The 21,149-nt window shown below is 45.8% G+C and overlaps 2 protein-coding genes across 5 annotated transcripts in view; one reads left to right on the forward strand and one right to left on the reverse strand.

The window, feature by feature from the left end:
* Nucleotides 1–11,528, reverse strand: part of Ift122 (intraflagellar transport 122) — a 54,425-nt gene extending 42,897 nt beyond the window's left edge. For all 4 annotated transcript variants that reach the window (XM_046425425.2, XM_046425424.2, XM_046425426.2 and 1 more), the window contains exons 1-4: nucleotides 11,374–11,528; nucleotides 4,126–4,192; nucleotides 2,888–2,972; nucleotides 1,460–1,538 (exon numbers count right to left, since the gene is read on the reverse strand). In XM_046425425.2, coding sequence (XP_046281381.1) covers nucleotides 1,460–1,538; nucleotides 2,888–2,972; nucleotides 4,126–4,192; nucleotides 11,374–11,414 — 272 coding nt within the window. In that variant the 5' untranslated portion in view covers nucleotides 11,415–11,528. The remainder of the gene's footprint in view (nucleotides 1–1,459; nucleotides 1,539–2,887; nucleotides 2,973–4,125; nucleotides 4,193–11,373) is intronic.
* Nucleotides 11,529–11,711: 183 nt separating this feature from the next.
* Mbd4 (methyl-CpG binding domain 4, DNA glycosylase) lies at nucleotides 11,712–20,569 on the forward strand. Its single transcript, XM_058572939.1, has 8 exons — nucleotides 11,712–12,008; nucleotides 14,031–14,257; nucleotides 14,899–15,719; nucleotides 18,142–18,219; nucleotides 18,296–18,430; nucleotides 19,005–19,154; nucleotides 19,568–19,671; nucleotides 20,485–20,569. The coding sequence occupies exons 1-8, from the start codon at nucleotides 11,916–11,918 to the stop codon at nucleotides 20,560–20,562; spliced, it is 1,686 nt and encodes a 561-aa protein (XP_058428922.1). The 5' UTR covers nucleotides 11,712–11,915; the 3' UTR covers nucleotides 20,563–20,569.
* The last annotated feature ends 580 nt before the right edge of the window (nucleotides 20,570–21,149 follow it).

Here is a 21,149-nt window from a genome sequence, read left to right on the forward strand (position 1 = left end):
CATGGCTTTGGACTCTGTGTGACAGGCCCCCTGCAAATGACCCACAAGCAGCACAGGGGCTGATGGCCCTAACCACGAACATGCAGGGCGTCAGGTACCGCGCACGGCATCTGGCCCCAGGTTCATTCCTTCTGCGTAACGTCGGCCTTGCAACCCCAGCTCAGGTTCTCATTCAGACATTGTTGATTTGGGCACCTGTGTGCAGGGCAGCGGCATTCACAGGAGCCAAGAGCTGGATACAATCCGAGTGTCCATCAGCAGGTGGACACCACAAAAAACATGTGGTGCATGCACACGAGCACGCACACAACAGCATGTTATTCATCCTTAAAAGGCAAGGAAACCCTGACCCATGCTACAGCACAGACCCATCTCAAGGACGTGACACTAAGTGAAGTAACTCAACTACGACAGGACAAATCCTGTGGGATCCACTCACACGGGCACCTGGAACAGCCAAAATCAGAGACAAAAAGTAGAAAGGTGTCTTCTGACAGCTGAGAGAGGGGCAAAGGGATATCGAGGAGATGAAACTATAGAGAGATGACTTGTGCATCTGCTGTCCCACGGCTGACTGAGGAGACGCAGAAAATAGTAACTGTCAGCTGGGCGCAGTGGCACACGCCTGTCATCCCAGCAGCTTGGGACGCCGAGGCAGGAGGATCATGAATTTGAGGCCAGCCTCAGCAACTTAGCAAGGCCCTAAACAACCCAGGCAGACCCTGTCTCCAAATAATAACATAAAATAGGGCTGGGGATGGGGCTCGATGGTTAAGCACCCAGGGTTCAATCCCCGGTACCAAAAAAAAAAAAAGATGGTACATTTTAAGATGGTACCAGGATTAAAAGAAAGAAAATTGTTTGCTGAGTACTTATTGTGGACCAGGCACTGTACTGGGCACCAGGAAGACAAGAGTGAGCAACAACACAGTCTGTGGCCTCCCAGAAATTATGGGCTGGTGGGTGAGACTGTTTCACCAACAGAACATAAAGCTACATGGGTAAGAAATGCCAGCAGGGGACCTGCCCGAGTCTAGGAGAGTGGGTACAGTCTGCAGGAACAGTGACCTCGGAGCTGGGAACCCGCAGGGACATGGGGGCTAGAGAGCGAGGGAATCAGGGGACAGTGGGGGAGGCCTGGAGCACACTGGACCCAAGTTCCTGGCTTGTGACACTGGGGGATGGGGCCATTCTCTGAGGCAAAGCGTTGGAAGAGGCCAGGTGGGGGCTGAGGGGCACCTGTGGTGGCCTAGGAACTGAACATGTTATATGTCACCACCAGCCCAGCTGCCACCTAGTGGGGACTGTTCACACCATTCCCACACGTAGTGACTTAGTTTTCAAGTTCATTTCAAGTTTAAAAAACAAGTTCACCTTTACATCTTTCCTAAGAGGCTTGTGCGAGAACCATGAGCGAGTCAGACTCGTCACTCTGCCACTCGAGTGGCGGGTCACTTACGTGTACTTGAGAATGCCTTCCAGTTTTGACGTCCAGATAATAACGCTTTTATCAGCTGATCCCGAGGCAAAGCGCTTGCCTAGAAGTGATTTTAAAAAGAAAATTGTCACATTCACTTTAAACCAGCATTTTCCAGAGAGCATTTCTTAGAAAATTAGTTTTTTAAGTTTTTTAACTGTTACCCACTTCTCTACTTTTTTTTTTTTTTTTTTTTTTTTGGTGCTAGGGATCAAACCAGGGCCCTGCGCAGGCAAAGCACACACTGCCCCACCAGGAGTCCTGCCCCTCCTGCTTCTCACCAGGACTGGGAGACGGCACTCTGGGTCCCCAACCTCTCTCACCAGCATGCCCCACACAGACGACTGAGGGCCTCCAACAGGCAGGGGCAGTGGCAGATGCCTCTAATGCCATCAACTCGGGAGGCTGAGGCAGGAGGATCACCAGCTGGAGGCCAGCCTCAGCAACTTAGCAAGGCCCTAGGCAACTTAGCGAGACCCTGTCTCTAAATAAAATACAGAATAGGGCTGGGGATGAGGCTCAGTGGTTAAGCGCCCCTGGGTTCCATCCCCAGTACCAAAAACAAAACAACAAAATCTTGGAGTCGTCCTGGCCTCCTCTTTCTTTACCCCCAACATCCAGTTTGTCAGGCAATCCTACTGGCTTTACCCTCAAAATATATTCAGAATCTGGTGACTCTCCCATTGGGCTGGGGTGTGGCTCAGTGGCAGAGCCCCTGCCTGACATGTGTGAGGTCCTAGGTCTGATCCCAGCACAAGAAAAACAAATGACCTGACTACTTCTCTCGGCTTCCCTGGCCTCCACCCTGCCTGGGAGATGCTTTCCCGCCCTCCTGCCCCGGCCTCCTGTCCACAGGCTGCTCCCAACACAGCAGCAGGAGGGGGCCTTCAGAATGCAAATCGCATGGGTGCCTCCTCTGCTCAGCCCACTCAGGGCCTCTCCATTTTCACTAAGCATCAAGGCCAAGTTTGGCCCTTGCGGCTGCCCACGTGGTCTGGTGACCTCTCAATCCCCGCCCCTGTTCCTGGTACACACAGCGGCACCTGGGAGACTCTGTCGTGGCCCTTCCCTGGCTGGGTCTCTCTCCTCCAGATGCACAGTGTGCTGGGCCTTCAAGCCTTTGCTCACCTGTCCCCATCCGTCGTATCCTGTCCCCAGTCCCCCCAGAATAGAAGCCCCCCGGCCGTTTGTCTGTCCTGTTCTCTGAAGTATCTCAAGCACCTTGGACAGTGCCCAGAGCACAGATGGCCGCAAGATACATGCTGGATCGCCTGACAGGACGGAAGTGCAGGCGATTGCCCTGTCCTCGCATCTGGGAGCTCTATTTTCAAAATAAATAAAGACTGGCTAAGGGGAAAATGAGCAGCTGTGACGCCATCACGGACAGCGGGACCCAGAGCAGCCTCTCACCATCCTTAGCATAGGCCACACAGTACACGGTGTCCTTGTGTCCCTTGAGGGGCTGAACCAAGGTGCCATCCGAGGTTTCATAAACCTGGGAAAAGACAGAGAAGTACACATTACCTAGGGGGCACCTAGTGTTCAGAATTCTTGCAGGGCTGCTCCTGAGACTTGGAGCACACCTGTCATTCCAGCAGCTCGGGAGGCTGAGGCAGGAGGATCGCGAGTTTAAAACCAGCCTCAGCAAAATTGAGGCCCTAAGCAACTCACTGAGCCCCTGTCTCTAAATAAAATACAAAATAGGGCTGGGGATGGGGCTCAGTGGTCGAGTGCCCCTGAGTTCAATCCCTGGTACCCCCCAAAAAAGAAAAAAAAATCATAGAACTGAACCCTGGCTTTGCAAGTCAGAGGGGGTGTTGCAAAGCCCATCTGGAATATGGATTCAGGATACTTTATAGCCTGTGGGATGCAGAGATGTAAAAAACACACCGTCTAGAAATCAGAGCAACACTGTCCAAAATGGTCAGAGGATTGGGAAGATAATCTATGAGAAGGCTCTGGGTTGTTTACCCTGGAGAAAGGCCGTCTGTGGAACAATTCACCCAGGGCTTAAAGATCCTGCAGTTACTAAGCAGAGAAGGGACATCAATCAGTCTGCAGATCTGGAGACAACAGAGGACAGGAAGTGGGCTTACGTAGCAGGAAGGCAGATCACAAAGGTTTTTAGGTCAAACAGAACGACTTCTCTGAAGATTCCATTTATACACTGGGACAAGTTCCAGGGGGAGCTGATGTCCTTTGAAAATATGAAAAAATAGGAAAGAGCCATATGGAATTGTTTAGGTGGGCCCCTGTCGAAAAGTTGGGGTCAGGCTCTGTGGTCCCCTGGAGAGAGAGAGGACCTTCAGAACTGCTGCTTGAATTTTTTCAAGGGGACAAATATGAACTGACACCCGCCCAGTTTCAAAAGCATTTTGATTCATTGTCCTCGCCTCTTTTCAAAGCAAAGGGGGAAGATGAGTGGTCCCCAGGAGGCACTGTTCACAGGTTCCTATCTGATGCACACTTTACTTACCTGTTTTAAATAGCCCATTTCCTTCCCTATGAAAAAATAATGGCTGGTTTCTCTGCCCTGGCCTTTTTTTATCTCAAAAAAGAAAAAAAAAATAGGGGGGAGGGTCCAATTCCACAGTGCTTCTAAGAGGGTGGGGAGAGCACTTAAAAAGGAAACTCAGACCAAATCCTACCAGTAATCTGTTTCCTGCAGCCAGAATCAGTTGCGTTCCATCGGGCTTAAATGCAAGGTCATAGACACTAAATCAGAGACAAGACAAAAAGACAATTAGGAACCAAAATAATGAGGTCGGCTAATGGCCAGGAAAGCCAACTTGATTTCCATTATGAAAACACCGCCGTGTGGAGCAGGGAGAAAAATAATGGCTAAGAATTGCATTTGGTTGCGAATTCCATTCAACCACCACGCCCTGGCAGGCCACTCCATCACAGTCCCCCGGCTGGCCGTCCTCTGGGACAGACGTGATTCAGAGTCAACTGTCAAGGGCACTGACTCTTCCAACATTGTAGCCACTGTCAAGGCTGCACACCTGGGAGAAGGTGTAGAGGCTAGTGAGTGAGTCCACACTGGTATTTACTGAGTGCCTCTGTTGCTAGGCACCAGCAGATAGGAGATGAGAGGATCAGAGGCCCTTCCTGTCCCCAAGAAAACTACCATCCAGTGGGAAGGTGTCAATCAGACACCTCACCAAGAACTATTCATCCATTCTAATACACACACACACACACATACATACACACACACACATTTTAATACACCAGGGATTGAACCCAGGGTGCTCAACTACTGAGCCACATCACCCAGCCCTTCCTATTTTTTGAGACAGGGTCTTGCTAAATTGCTAAGGGCCTCGCTTAGTTGCTGGCTGGCCTCAAACTTGCGATCCTCCTGCCTCAGCCTCCCAAACTGCTGGGATTACAGGCGTGCGCCACTATAGCTGACTCAGGCATACATTTTTTTCATATTTTAGCGTCTCTGAGTTTGGAATATGTCTGATAATTGATGATACATCAGTTCAACTGATAGCATTTTTTTTGCTTTCTTATTGATACGCAAAATAATGGTATTTTAAAATAAAAATATTTGCCAGTTGTGGTAGTGCACACCTGTAATCCCAGGAACTCGGGAGGCTGAGGCAGGAGGATCACAATTTAAAAGCCAGCCTCAGTAACATAGTGAGGCCCTCAGCAACTCAGTGAGGCCCTGTCTCTGAATAAAAAATAAAAAGGGCTGGGGTGGGGCTCAGTGGTTAAGTGTCCTTGGGGTCAATCTCTGATTTAAAAAAAAAGATCAAAAGGAGAAAGACGGAGTGTTCAGATTTGAGGACAGGATTGAAGGGGCTTCATGAAGAACATAGTCTTTGAATAAGGCAGAACTTGGTGACATGCAGGAGGAGACTCACAAGGCACAGCCCTCAGGCAAAGAAGACAGATTAAGCACAGACCTGAATGTGGGGACACAAGAATATAAATAATTGAGTTTGAGAGAACCATTGGCTACCTACAAGGCCAGGAGAGAGAGGAGGCTAGAAAACCAGGCCAGAGCCCTGTTCAAAGGTTCTGGATGGCAGAGGACCTCCTTGTTCAGATGACAAGAAACGGCAGTCAGAACTTATTGCAAAAGCTTTGTGTGGTCAACTACCTGGCGCTTGTCAGAATCTAAAAATCCACACCCTCAGTGACAGGACGGGGCCCGTACTACAGACAGCTCCAGGCTGGGCTCTTCTCAAACCCACAATGTCATTTCATCTTCCCAAGAATTCTGTGATGTAAGGATCATCGCCCTCGGGGCTCTGGACAGTGGGTCCTGTATCCACAGATTCTATCAACCAGGGGTTGAAAGGATTCAAAAAATAAAACTGCAGTGAACACAGATTTTTTTTTTTTCTCGTGACTATTCCCTAAATAGACTAGGACAACTGTTTCCATAACATTTATGTTATTTCAGGTACTCAGTCATCCAGAGACAATCTAAAGCACAATGTGGGTTCTATGCAAATCCAATACCATTTTATATAAGGGACTAGAGCAGTCATAGATTTCGGTATCTGACAGGTGTCCTGGAACAAATTGCCCATAGATAGGGAGGGACAACTGGAATTGGTTTTGTGGATGATGACACCACAGTTCAGAGAGGTCAAGTACTTTACCCCATGTCACACAGCCAACAAGTAAAACGCCCAGAATATAGCTTGGGTCTGCCTCTAGAACCTGTGCTTTTAACCACTGTGCTATAATGCCATCAACTCTCTTCAACTGTCACTGAGTATTGCAAATCTGTCACCCTAATGCTGTAATAAGAACAGCGGCTAACATTTCTTAAGCACGTGTACTACTGCATGCACCAGGTATAGCTTGCTTAACTTCACAACAACCCTCTGCCTATTTTGCAGATGAGAAAACTGAGGCCTAAAGAATGAACTTAAATAACCTGCCTGAAATTAAAATGCTACCAAGTGGAGGTGGAGCCAGGAATCAAACTCAGGCAGTTAGCCCATGCCATAGTCGACAAAATAATTAGCAATGGTTTTCATGCCTTACCAAAATTAAAAAAGAAAAATATCATCAACTACTCAAGGCATTACTTGTAGAATTGGGGAAGTTAAAGTTTTATCTGTCTCTTTAGTTATTGGTACCCAGGGGCTCTATCACTGAGCTACATCCCCAGCCTTTAGATTTTTATTTTGAGACAGGGTCTTTCTAAGTTGCTGAGGCTGGCTTTGAACCTGAGATCCTCCTGCCTCAGCCTCCCCAGTTGCTGGGACTGCAAGCATGCGCCATGGCACCTGGCATTCACCTGCATGATGCTTTGATCTAGGTATACGTTATAGAAAGCTGATTGACATATCCATTCCCTCAAGGAACAACTTATCACTTTTTGTAATAAGAATATTAAAAATCTATTCTTTCAGCCATTTTGAAATATACCGTACATTAGTGTTGGTATGCAGTGGAATAAGCCAATGAAACTTACTCTTCTGGTCTAGCTGAAACCTGGTGACCTTTATCAACATCTCCCCTTCCCTATCCCTCACTGGCCCCTCCCCTGGTTACGATGAGTCCACCTATTCGGATTCTACCATAAATGAGATCATACAGCATAGGCTCCACTGAGCCAGAAGCTTCCTTGACAGGAGGTGATAAGGGAGGTGAGCTCACATTATGTCACTTGATTCTTTTAACATATGGAGTAAACAGGACAGGAGCTGGTTTATTTTTATAGATGAGGAAATGAAACTCCAGAGAGACAACTTGTCGTGTGCTGTCACAGCTGACTGAGGGAGAAACTGTAGCAAAGTGACTGTCAGCTGAGCGCGGTGGCAGATGCCTATAATCCCAGTGGTTCAGGAGGCTGAGGCAGGAGGATCACAAGTTGGAGGCCAGCCTCAGCAATTTAGCAAGGCCCTAAGCAACTCAGCCAGACCCTGTCTCTAAGTAAAATGTAAAAAATGTCTGGGGATGTGGCTCGGTGGTTAAGCACCCCAGGTTCAATCCCCAGTACCAAAAAGGAACTGTCACACCCTTTCAGCTGAGGATCCTCTGGATAGGCGTAAACTTGGGCCCTAGGGCCCGTAGCTTGCTCCTTCTCTGGTCTGTGGCTAACAGACCTGGGCCTCCCTTGTTTGTTACACTTTCTCTGAGTCCAGAGAAATGTTCCTGGCACACTTCACATTCTGAGCTGCAGGACAGTAGATTAAAAATCAGAGCAGAGGTGGGGTCAGAAAAGGTGACCTCCTACATGGGCTCGTCCTCCACACTGATGGGGCTGGGAGGGGGGTCTGCACCCCGTCCTTGTTTTGCTCTTTTCTCTGCCTCAGACACATGTCACCTGAGCTCATCAGAATGATCCCTGTGTGGCCTCTTTCTCGTAAGGCATTTGGGGTTGAATTACCAAATCATCTTCCAGGGTCTCCCTTGGGCTAACCTTGAACTATCATCCTCACAAGTGTGAAAAAAATCACATTGCTGAAATCTCTTGAAATCTGCCTTCCTAAAACATAATATGGAAAACGGATTGGCCCCAGCCTAAACTCTTACTGTACGTATAATCTGTCCAATTCAGTCTGGCTCCGAGTTACAGAGTCTTCTTTATCTTCAGGGTTTCAGATATGATCCTGCCTAATTATATGCAATTTGAGGGTAACGATCATGTTTTAGAGTGTTCATTTGTGGATCCAAAGTATGTGGCATTGTCCTAGAAACATCAGGAACGTTTCTGACCAACTGACAAAATTTTATCTTGAATCCCTCAGACCTTAATTACATCATGAGATCACAGAAACCCGGAATTGGAAAGGATTTTGTGGTGGTGTCTAACGCCCCCTCCAGGACAAGAATTCCCTCCAAGTGGCCATTCCAGCCTCAAATGTGGTCAGGCGGGGAGCCTGCTCACCCACTGGCCGTCTACTCGACTGTGGGATGGCTCTCTCCCCGTGTCCCCTTTTATGCACAAAGGAGATTTCATCAGATTCCACTGCAGAGAGACACAGTCCTGAGGGCTGTCCTCTGCCAGCCGTGTCCCAGCCCTCTGCAAAATTGAAGTCCCAAGAGGCCTCTCCAAACAATATGCAATCTAGCCCAGCGCCCTCTTATTTGCTTAGAAATCTGAGCTAAAGGATGTGGCTTTATTAAATCTCATTTGCAAATGGGATAAGAATTCACAGGTGGCTGTTCAGATTAACCAAGATGATGTTTGTGAACACGGCTGGCCGACCAGAGCTCAGTAAACACGCTGGGGGACACCAGAATGGGGTGCGCTGGCCGAATATAGCACCATGTTGAGCTTTGGGGTGGAAAACAGAGTCTGGCTGAGCTCCCAAGCTGACATTTAAATGTTTAGGAAGCTTGGGGAGAAGAGGGCGAGAAGGACCACCTAGCTAACAGGAGTCACACTGGGTTTATGAGATGAAGAATAACAAACAGAGACTTCTAACTATTATGTGAAGGATGGGGTAGGAGCAAAAGAGGAAATCAGGAAACAGTGTCTGGTCAGCTACGGAGGGCTGATCTCTGACATCTGAGATTTTTTAATTTGATCATCTCTTACTTTTTCCCAGTCACCCCCCTGACCCACCCACCCAGGCTATCAGTTGGCCTATCTGGCTGCCAACTGTTGGTCAACAATCACTGGACCTACTATTGATTTATTTTTTCATTCATTCATTTATATATTTGGTTCAGGGGATTTAACCCAGGGCACTTTACGACTGAGCTCTGGCCCTTTTTATTTTTTACTTTTGAGGCAGGGTCTCTGTGAGTTGCTGAGGCTGCCCTTGAACTTGGGATCCTCCTGCCTCCTCTGTTGCAGATCTGCTGTTCTAATAAATCGTTTCCAACCCCAGTGATGGCCAAGAAGCAGCCAGCCAATCCTCATTCACTTCCTGATTCCTTCAATCACGAAACATCGATCCACCAAACAGCAACCACCAATGACCTGTCCAGGCTCTGAAATCACGTGGAAATGAATGAAGACATAGCCCTTGCTTTTCAAGGGTTTATGGTCTTCTGGGATAAATAGATTTAAAAAAAAAAAAATTACTCTTGCGCTTGACAGACTCTAAGTACCACAGAGATGAAGGGAGACAATTCTGTGCCAGGGGATGAAAATAGAGCAGATCAGGCTGCATTTGGCCAGCAAATGTTTAGTTTGGCCCACATGGTGTTTTACTTTGTATTTTCCTTTTAGATGCCAACATTGAAAAATTAGGGCATTTCACATTAAAAACCCAGATTCCTAGCTTGGTAAAAACAGGAAGATCTGAGCACCCGAGGCCAAGTCCCTGTAGGGTGATGATTGGCAGGAGCACAGCCACAGCTGCCCCTTTCCAGGAGAGCTTGAACTCTTCAGGTGGCCACAGTCCGTGCCATCCCTGATTATTCTGTGACACGGAAGCCAAATGTTCAGTTGCCAGTTATCACCAGCTTGTGCAATGGGTACTTCCATGATAGAGGGAGAAAGAAAAAAGAATTTGACTTTTTACTCAATTTCCATTAAAAGTAAAAAAAAAAACCAAAACCTTAATGCTGGGGGTGTACCTTGGTCGGTATGCATGCTTATCAGGTATGCGGGAAGCCCTGAGTTCAGTCCCCAGCACTGCAAAAAAATTATAAAGCTTAAGCCAGGCTTGGAAGTACATGTCTGTAATCCCAAGCTATTTGGGAGGCCGAGGTAGGATGATTGTAAGTTCAAGACTAGCCCAGGCAATTTAGTGAGACCCTATCCGCCCCCCCCCCACACACACACACAAATAATTAAAAAGGACTTGGGAGCTGGGCATGGCAGGTGCATGCCCATAATCCTAGCGACTAGGGAAGCTGGGGCAGGGGAGGAGGATCTCAAGTTCAAGGCCAGCCTGGGCAACTTAGCAAGACCCTGTCTCAAAAGAAAAGAAAAGAAAGAAAATGACTAGGGGGAGTCCTTTGGTCGAGGCAAAGTATCCCTGGATTTGATCCCCAAGACTGCAATCAATCAATCAATCAACAAAATCAGATAAATAAAGGGGGCCTTAAGAGATATTTAGGATTTTATTGTGGAATTGGGGACACAAGGTACGCTTTACACAGAGAAAGGCCTCAGAAGAGACAGAGCTAATGGCAAACAACCTTCACAATGTAAAGATCACTGAGAAAGATTCTGAGCTGCTGAGAACTATCCAGTCAGTCAGTGCTTGCCAAAATGTACCCCCCTGGAAGATGGAATTTAGGTGAGAAAAAAAAAATGGAACAAGGGCATTCAATAACACTGAATCACAAGGAGAAAAACTCTTTCGATTCTTTTCCGGACTTAATTCTAATTAGGAGAAAATCTTGGTTCTGTGCCCATCTGAAATCTCTCTCTCCTCATACTTGTGAATCGAGTTTTTAGGTGTAAAGGTTCCCTAGCAACAATATCCAGCTACGACTTACAAACACGGCGGTTTCTCCCTGCTTGAAGTTGAACATTTGTCTTAAAGTAAATAATGTTGATTTTTTTTTTATACACGAAGCAATTAAGTCTCTGGGGAAAATATAAAATCATATTTAGGCAACGAGAGGGGGTTGGCACGGTGTTGCACGTCTGTAATCCCAGCGACTCAGGAGGCTGAGGCAGGAGGATGGCAAGTGGGAGGCCAGCCTCAACTGTAGGAGGTGCGACCTGAGCCCTGGACGGATTCTGAGCCAAGGAGAGACCAGACCCGATCGTGTTACGTATAAAGCCGCCTCCACAGGCCACAACCCCCTGCCCCATCCCCAAGCCTCAGTTTCTCCACCCACCAAGGGGGGGTGAAAACCTTGCAAGCCCTTAAGGACCTGGGTTCAGCGCCCTCAGCCCAGGCCGCAGGCCCGTTGCCCCTGGCAACCGCGAGGGTTCACTGGAGTGGCTCCCGCCATCCCCTCCCGGGCTCGGCCTCCCGCTCCTCCCCAACTGCCCCGCTTCTCACCACTGATCGACTTTTTCTTTCCACGTCAGCACGGACCTCATCGCAGCTTTCCTCCCGCCTCGGGGCCCCTCCTACCCCCGCCTCAGCAACAGGCGCCGCTACGCGGGCCACTTCGGCTACCTGCGCTACCCCTGGCAACGCACATGCGCACAACACCACCTACGCGCGTGCGCCCGCAGAGCTCCGAGTGCGCAGGTCTACAAGGGAGCGCGCGCACAGGAGCGAAAGCGCCATTGGAACCGGAACTCAGAAGGCGGGAGTGTAGCTGCGGCGTACGCGATTGGTCGGCGCGGGCGAGGGGGCGGTGCGTCTTCCTCGACCAGGGATTTGATTGGCGGAGCCATGGAAATGGCGGCTGCGGTCCAAGGGGCGGTCGGAAAGCGGCTGTGGAGTGTGACAGAGGTACCCTACCTTAACGCTTTGGTGGCATCCCAGTGCCTTGAATCGAAGGAAGTTTCACCTCTTACTCTGCTTCACCCCGAGGCCCTTGCAACTTTCGGCCTGTCGCTGCAGCTGGACCCCGCTTGACTGGCTCAGCCTTGATGGAGACGCCGAGCCTCGGGGACGGCGGACCCGCCCCCTCGATGGCCTCCAGCGACCTCCCAGTCCCAGAGCAGCAGCGTGACCTCCGGCAAGTTCTTTCCCCTTCCGACCGCAGTTCCACCACCTGAAAAATGGGAACGGCGGGTGGACGGTCTGTGGGGCCCTCTGGTCTTCGGCAGAGGGTCGACCAAGACCTGGAGGCCCACAGGCTTAGTTAGTAACTCTGGGAGAAGGTCGCTCCTCCTGTAGGATGAGCCCTGGGGTGTCCCAGGCTTTCTTTACTCCGGCAACTAGAAAGCTGGGAGGAGCAGGGAACTTTTGTGGTACAGGTAGAGATTGCGGTGGCACACGGAGGCTGAGGGAGGAGGATCGCAAGTTGGAGGCCAGCCTCCACAATCTAGAGTCTCTGTCTCAAAATAAAATCAGGGCTTGGGAATGTTGCTCAGTGGTAAAGCATCTCTGGGTTCAATCCCTAAAAAAAAAAAAAAAAAGAGGTGTAGTTCGGTTGGAAACTCCTACAAATATCATGGAGGAGATGTGTTCAGTAAGCAGGGCAGCCCAAAAATGGGTTTTAAGAGAAGTAACAGAGGAAACTACAGTTGTTTGTTGCATACTTGGATATGTGAGAGATGGGTGTAGGATGACTTGCCTACATTTAAAAAAAAATTTAATATTTATTTTTTAGATGTAGATGGTCACAGCATAATGCCTTTATTTTTATGTGGTGCTGAGGATCGAACCCGGGTCCGGCTCGTGCTAGGTGAGCACTCTACCGCTGAGCCACAATCCCAGCCCTCAAAAAATTTTAATCTTGTAAATGTTATTACAAATGAAGAAATGAGTCTTGGAGAGCTTAAGTGATCTGCTCTTGGACTCACAGATTTGAGTCTTTTCCACCAGGTTTCAGTTTCCTTAACTCTTAAGTAAGCTACCATAAGATTCCTACAGCTCCCCAAAAGTATTTAACCCTAAATTACGTCAGAAGACTGTGATTCTAATACTTATTAGACACTAGTTCTTTCTTAGTTTCCCCGTTTGTAGAAAAGATGTTGGATTAGATGATCTCTTTTAAAATGTATCATTTAGTGGTTAAGATACACTTTGCTGAACTTTTTCAATAATAGTACAGGAGAGAAGTGTTAGACCAAACAGTAGGTCTGGGTTCTGGTATCAGTTCTGCCAGTATTTTAACCTTCTATCACTCAGTTTTATCAATACAATGAGAGTAAATCTTGTCCTACGTACTTCACAAGGTTATTGTGAAGATGAAGAATCAAGGAGATTTGAAAATTCTTGTCAGAAACTATTTGCCTTTTAAAGGATTGCAACCTCTGAGAGAAATGATAGAGGCTCTTACTCAGAAAAATGCACATCTATGTAAAATTTTCCCCGTACTTGTTTGCAGAAGAGGGGGTTCACTCGCTCCTTTAAGCAGTCCTTGTGATCACTGGTTAACAGGTTAGCTATTAGTTCCTGTTCTCCAGCTTAGGTCAGGTGTCATCAGAAATCTTTATAATAGCTGGGTGCAGTGGCGTGTGTCTGTAATCCCAGCAGCTGAGGAGGCTGAGGCAGGAGGATCCCGAGTTGAAAGCCAGCCTCAACAATTTAGTGAGGCCCTAAGCAACTTAGCAAGGCCTTGTCTCTAAATAAAATATTTAAAAAAAAAAAAGGCTGAGATATGGCTCAGTGGTTAAATGCCCCTGCGTTAATCCCTGGTACCAAAAAGAAAAAAGAAATCTTTTTTTTTTTTTTTTAATAATTTATCAATTCTTTTTTTAAATTTTTTTTAAGAAGAGAGAGAGCGAGAGAGAGAGAGAGGGAATTTATTTTTAATATTTATTTTTTAGTTCTCGGCAGACACAACATCTTTTGTTTGTATGTGGTGCTGAGGATCGAACCCGGCAGACACAACATCTTTTGTTTGTATGTGGTGCTGAGGATCGAACCCGGGCCGCACGCATGCCAGGCGAGCGCTCTACCGCTTGAACCATATCCCCAGCCCAAGAAATCTTTAAAATAGGTGTATGCAATGATTAACCCAAAGAGTATCTAGCAAGTAGCTTGAGCTTCTCATTGTAAAGAGCTGATCACTTGTGCTTTGTTTTTCCAGCGAGGAAGATGTGGCTGTGGGATCGGAAAGAGTGGGAGAAGACGAAAGACAAATAGCAATAAAAAGAATCAGTGAGTGTCAGCCCCTGCTACAAGAAGCCATCGCCTCTTCTCAGTTGGGTGACACCACAGTGACCGGATGCCATAAGCCTGTCCCTTGTGGATGGGAACGAGTTGTGAAACAAAGATTATCTGGGAAAACAGCAGGAAGATTTGATGTCTACTTTATCAGGTGAGCATGCAAGGTGGAAAATAAAGATAGTGCAGCCAGATAATTTTGTCTAGACAGGTAGAGGGGAGACATAGCAGGAATCTTGGCTTCTTGCTAATTTTGCCATCCTACCAATGGATTCTGTTTGTTCACTGTGACTGGTTAATTATATCAAGTAATTTGAGCTCAATTGCATACATTTTGTCCCTCCAACTGGGAATGACATTAATGGTGCAGTTGCATTTGAGTTATGTTTGTGAATTTATTTGTGCTGTTACAGAGGAAACTATTTTAAAATTCCCTTTATGGCTCTTTTTTTTCTTTTTAAATAACAAATGCCTATGACAACATTAGGAAATTATCAATTAGAAATCTGAAATGTGGTTCAGTTCTTTTGCAAAAGTCACTCACAATGATACTGCGTATGGTAGTACACACCTGTAATCCCACCTTCTCAGGAGGCTGAGGCAGTTTGAGACCAGCTGGACAGTTTGGCAAGACCCTGTCCCAACATAGAATTTTTAGAAAGGGCTGGGGTTGAAGTTCAGTGATAGAGTGCTTATGCTTGAGGCCCTGGGTTCAGTCCTCAGTATCCGCCCCCCAAAAAAAAAATAGGCACTTTTATTTGCTAGTAGTAAGTTTCCTTTAATATCATTTTCTAGCCCACAAGGACTGAAATTCAGATCCAGAAGTTCACTTGCTAATTATCTTCACAAACATGGAGAGACTTCTGTTAAGCCAGAAGATTTTGATTTTACTGTACTTTCCAAAAGGGGCATCAGGTCAAGATCTAAAGACAGCAATGTCGCAGCTCTGACATCCCAACTGCAGAATGAAAGTCACATTTCAACCCGGAACCTCAGAACACGAAGCCGGTGGAAGAAAGTGTTTCCTCTGCCCAGTAGTAATTCCGAGCTGCAAGATAGCAGGGGACTGTCCAGCCCTGAGTCCATTCAGGTGCTTTTGGAAGAAGATGAGGGTAGTAATGATGGTAACTCCAGGAAGGTTAGCAAGTCCAAAAGGAAGGTGACAATTTTGAAAGGAATTCCAATTAAGAAAACCAAAAGACGGTGCAGAAAGAGTGTTTCAGGTTCTGTTGAAAGTAATGACAAAGGAGAATCTCCATGCGACAAGACAGATGCTGAAAGAGAGCCTGTTGCCCAAGACAGTGAGCTGGGCAGAACTTTGTGCATCTCTGACACCAGAGTGAGCGACAAGACCCTCAGTGTGACCGATAAAGTCAAGAGCACCGTGAAAGAAAACTCACCCAATTCAGGATCAGACGTTCATTTTGAACAAATAACTTCTGGCGCCTCAGACAAATTATGTTCTACCAAAGAAGCAGAACGCAACGAGAAGTGTGGGGAGACCGATTTAGAATCAGAGGAAAGCAGATCGAAAGGAGACCAGGCGGAGAGGAAGGAGCATTTGCATATGGACCTTTTAAAATGTGGCTCTGAAATAGACAGCAAACGCTCAGAAGGCAAGAGAGATTTTACTTCTGAGAAAATATTTCATGGTATTCAGTGCATTTAATGCTATTAGCCATGGACTGAGGAGGCTCCACTTCCAGATCTTACATTTCATGTCTGTCCATGGTTAAGACACAGTCTAGACAAAGAAATAGAGCTATATCTTAGATCTATTCTTCAGATCATCCTAACACCCTGTTAACTGACCTTCTTCCCATCCTCTTTCCAGCCAGTCATCTTAAAACTAGAAGGAAAACTAAAAGACTTGTAAAAAATTCTCAGAAGATTCCTCTTATACACAAACTGACAATAGCCAGTGTCTTCGCACATCTCCTGTTACTTACTACTGAAGTGCGACTTCCAATTTAATTTCGTACATACCACGGTCACTTTTGTCTTCTATTATAATGTAGTGCTTCTCTAAAAGGCCTAAGGGTTCTAAATAATTCAGAAGTATAATCACATAGTTCATCTATTATTTGTAATATGCTCTTAATACAGAGTTCAGAGCTGAGCTGTTTGGCTTTTATAATACCTCAGTGAATAATTGATAAAAAGGACATCTTCTGAGCAGCCGGCTGTATTAGTTATTCATTATGCCATTATGGTATAATGAATACCTCCCTTAAAGAAGAATAGTAATAGTACTTAATAATCCTGTGGGGGCCAAATTGGTGGAGTGGGGGCTTAGACTTGATTTCTGATCTCAAGCCCCCCATAATTCAATGTCTCCTCTGTGCCTGGAATTTCTCTACCTGTGACAGAAGATGGCCGTGTATACCTGGGAATCTCAGAGGGTCCAAGTCTGTCCTTAAAGACTGAGCATCTTAAAAGAAAGCATTGGGGTTTATGTAGATTTATTGCTAATATAATGGACAAATTAAATATTAAAAAGGATGACTAAGATGAAAGTATTCTATTCCGTAAGTTTGGTTCTCAATAAGATGAAATACCCTTAGCTTACTAGGTGTCCGGTGGAATAGTAAAGATTTTCTTATTGGTTGAGCTACAAATTGCTAAGTGAACTAGTTATAAAGGAGACTAGTTAGTAATTATTTATAGAAACCCACAGAAAACGTTAGCAAGTAACTAACTGGTAAGAGCAGTTCCTTTTTTTTTAATTTTTTTTTCTTTCTACCGTGTTTTATGTACTGAAAATAGAAGACCAAAAAACATTCGACCAATCTGAAGACCTTGACACTTGTCCCAGTGTCCTCAGGCCCAGTATCATTTAAGTATAGTTGCTTCATTTCTAAGCCTCAATTTCTTCATCTGAACAATAGAAATAATAGCCTTCCCTAGTCCCATTTTTCACATCAAGAATATTGTAAGTTAAATCGAGAATGGAAAAGATGGTTTCGTGCTGTTCATATGCAAGGTATTATTAACTGCAATTCAAATTTTGAGGGTATGAGTGGAGGAAGTAAGTAAATATGACTGTTAAAAATAAGAAAAGTGGGCTGGGGATGTGGCTCAAGCGGTAGCGCGCTCTCCTGGCATGCGTGTGGCCCGGGTTCAATCCTCAGCACCACATACAAACAAAGATGTTGTGTCCGCCAAAAACTAAAAAATAAATATTTAAAAAAAATAATAAGAAGAAGAAAAGTGGCCACTCACCAATAGCCATTATGCCATTTTGGTTTATGTCTTTTATTTTTGTATTTTTATTTTTTCATTTTTGAGACAGTTCTGAGGCTAGCCTGAACTCGCTGTCCTCCTGCCTCAGCCTCTCAGGTAGCTGGATTAAAGGCTTGCCCCACCATGCTCAACTGGTTTATGTCATTTTTAACCCATGATGTCCTAGCATCCTATATACAGGGACATCATGGGTCAATTTCTTGCTATGTATGCACAAACATACGTATACGTTTGTATGAAATTGGGATCATATGTAGAATCTTGCTTTTTTCATTTATAAGTTAATAGAAAATAATCGTGTGTTTTTGAATATAAAATATATAATTTTTAATATTAAAAATATATAAAATATATAATTTTTTATATTAAAAATATATAAAATATATGATTTTATATTTTGATGACCACATTGAATAAATGGGTCATAATTTAAGATATTCCATACTGTTTCCAATTTTTCAATACTCCAAGCTCTAAACAGAAATCCTAGGAAATGAGTGTGACTGTTGGCTAAGGGCCTGGACTTGGGAGCCAGAGTGCCTGCCTCTGAATTGGAGTTCTGATGCTGGCTGTGTGTCACTGGACAATTGACTTAGCTTCTCTGTGCCTCAATTTCCTTATCTGTAAAGTAGAGCTAAAATAGTGCCTGGCTCATAGGTCTTTAGTAGGATTCAGTTAGTTAAAATTTGTGTAAGTACTCAGAATAATGCCTGAATTTTTATTGTCCTCTGATCCTTGACTGTCTCTTTAAGCTAAACCATAATTCCGTGTTCTCTGTCCACTGTGCCTTTTCAGAAGACACCACCATCCCACGGACACAGGTCAAAAAAAGGAAGACGAGCTTGTATTTTTCCAGCAAGTATAACCGAGAAGGTATCGCTTCCCCAATGAAAACGTCAGATTCTAAGTCACTGTCGGGTGCTCGACTCTCATGCAGTGTGTCTTTTAGCTCTCAGCCCCCCACGACGCAAAGCCTTTAAGAAATGGACCCCTCCTCGGTCACCTTTTAACCTTGTCCAAGAAACACTTTTCCACGATCCCTGGAAGCTTCTCATCGCGACGATATTTCTCAATCGGACATCAGGTTTGTGGATCCTTCTCATTGGTGTCTTAGAAGCAATGTGATCAGGAGAAAGAGCAGTGAATTGAGGCTGAGGGAGGCCTGGGTTCAAGGGCCCTTTCAAGTCTGTGACCTCAGCTAAGGTCTTCCCTTTCTGCCCTCAAACTCTTCCCCCATGAGGAAGACTAGATGACATCCAGTGGCCTTTTTAGCATCAAGGGGCAGGTCTGATATTTCCTACTTCCACGTTAGGTTTGGTGATCAGTGCAAATCCGCCAGTGAGCATTTCTCCACCCTGTATCCTTTATAAAAGCATTTTTTTGTCATTGAATGCACCTTGTGTCCTGTGTGATTCTCCACTAGCTACCTAGTGATCTGATTATTTAAAAACCAATATCACACAAGGCCGGTTTCAGCGGAATTTGGACTATTTATTGGCCAAATAGCAGTGCTGGTATTTGAGTGTAAAAAAGTAGCCTCTTGTCAGTGGTTAAACAAACAAAACCTTTGCTTGGGATTTCTAGATGAGAAACTCCCTGAACCTAAAAGAAGCCCTTCCAGCATCTTGCTCATAATCACTGGTATGTCCCTTTCCCAGGAAAAATGGCAATTCCTGTGCTTTGGGAATTTCTAGAGAAATACCCTTCAGCTGAGGTAGCAAGAACAGCAGACTGGAGAGATGTGTCAGAACTTCTGAAGCCTCTTGGTCTCTACGATCTTCGAGCCAAAACCATTATCAAGTTCTCAGGTGTGTTCCTTATGCCCAAAGGAAAAAAATAGAGCCACCTTGAACGTTGATGTCTTCAGATGCTACCCTAGTAGGGTCCAAGCACTGATGGCATTTATGAACAGCCTGCTTGCCCCAAACTGTCGTCTTCCACCCCAACCCAGGTAATAAACCTTTGTCCAGCAGCATCAGGCCACGTGGGCAGAATTAGGGAAGAAGTCAGTGGATCAGAAAGCCCTGTCCTTAAGGATGTCTCCCCTGTCGAGTTAGCACAGCACAAAATAGTGGCTAGGAAGTCATAAAGGTGCTGCAGGAATTTGAAGGTTATCTGTCCCTTTCCGCCACACACTCTCTCCATCTCGCCCTGTCACCACACATTTATGGAAGGTGTCTTCCTGGAAGCTGAGCTCATGTGAGGGGTGTTGTATTCTCAGAGGAGTACCTGACAAAGCAGTGGAAGTATCCGATTGAGCTTCATGGGATTGGCAAATATGGCAACGACTCTTACAGGATTTTTTGTGTCAACGAGTGGAAGCAGGTGAGGCCCAGCCCTAGCCCAACCCGCACATTTGTCCCAGAAGCAAAAACGTCCACAGTTTTTATGGCTCAAACTACTCATTGCATGCAAGTGCTATTGCAGTTCTAACCAGTTTTGTACCCAGCTCAAGGGAAGCTGGTGGCATGGGGTCATCTGCAGCAGGGAGGGGTCATTAGACACTCCCCAAGTCCCCAAAGACCCTTGGGCATGGCTCTGACCCTGTTTGTGCCTTGCCCTGTTTATGTGCTGTCAAAAGGAGGCCAGTTGGGCCCACAATGTTTGCTTGTGGGTTTCTTGTGGTGGTCTCAGACCGTTTTGGGTGGTAACTGGGTTCTTCTTCAGCTGCCCCTTCTGTTGAGTATGCCCAGCCCTAATGCATCCTGACGGCAGCTGGTGGGTGGCCTGGTACACTGTCCTAGCAACTGGTGACTTGCCCTTAAGCATTCACCCTGCAGGGTCAGGTCAAGCTGGGCTGTCTTATCCCTGCCCACCAGAGCAGTCCACTGTGACTTGAGCAGTCCATTCAGCCTCTAGAACCTCCTCCTAGAAAATGTGCTGATACTTGACTCATGTCCTCACCACCTCGACCTTCCAGGGCTGAATCAGGGCTGAACTAGAAAGCACTTAGCAAACTGAACAGGGTCACCTTAACGTAAGGGATGATTTTACCTGTGAGTCCTATTATCTGTGTTTCAGGTGTATTATTATAATGTGCTAATCCTCACCAAACCTTCCTAAGCCCATCTTACAAAGACGTATTGATGACTAGCTTACCTAAGGCCCCTGTCTCCTAATGTGTCGTATTTTTTCCAGGTGCACCCCCAGGATCACAAGTTAAATAAATACCATGACTGGCTGTGGGAAAATCATGAAAAATTAAGTCTGTCTTAAAGCCCTTCGAAGTTTCCAAACTTGTCTTTTGTGCACTATTTTGCAAACAGTGGGTGTGTTTGGGGTTTTTTTTTTTTTTGCGGGGGGGACTTTTATTTTTTGCAGTGCTAAGGCTAGAACCCAGGGACTTGCACACGCCAGCACCCCCGCCCCCGCCTTCCCTACCCACCCCCAGCCCCCACCTTCAGTTTTTACGAAGTCCATTAAAGGCAATCGAGCTACCTTTCCGGGAATATGATTTTAATTAGCTCAACTAGGAACACAGTGTGTATTTTCTCAGTGTGTGGGGTATTGGTGGCCCTTTATTACTGAATGTTCTAGAACATATTTTGAGATTTTTAAAAAAAGAATAAATTATTTGATAACAATCCTAAAAACGTATATGACTTTGCCAATAATGGAATGGAATGTGAAAGTGAAAAATGCTTTTCTGGGTCATTAATAATACAAAGCAGATTTCCATCAACCCAGCTAGGGGAAGATTTGATTTTCTCTTCTCTTTCTGTAGAAAATGATGTTACTGAACAATTATCTTAGGAAGAATCAAAGAGTTTGCCATTTTTGTTACAATAATAATTTATTATTAC

This window comes from Marmota monax, unplaced genomic scaffold (genome assembly GCF_021218885.2).
Source record: "Marmota monax isolate L192 unplaced genomic scaffold, Marmota_monax_Labrador192_F-V1.1 WCK01_AAM20220418_F8-fsc00028, whole genome shotgun sequence".
Lineage (NCBI taxonomy): Eukaryota > Metazoa > Chordata > Mammalia > Rodentia > Sciuridae > Marmota > Marmota monax.

Bases quoted from the DNA above. Each gene is read 5' to 3' on its own strand.
- Mbd4 (XM_058572939.1), top strand. From the start codon at position 11,916: ATGGAGACGCCGAGCCTCGGGGACGGCGGACCCGCCCCCTCGATGGCC. The intron at 18,220-18,295 runs GTATCGCTTCCC...TGTGTCTTTTAG, and splicing joins CAGCAAGTATAACCGAGAAG to CTCTCAGCCCCCCACGACGC. The intron at 19,155-19,567 runs GTGTGTTCCTTA...TTGTATTCTCAG, and splicing joins AACCATTATCAAGTTCTCAG to AGGAGTACCTGACAAAGCAG.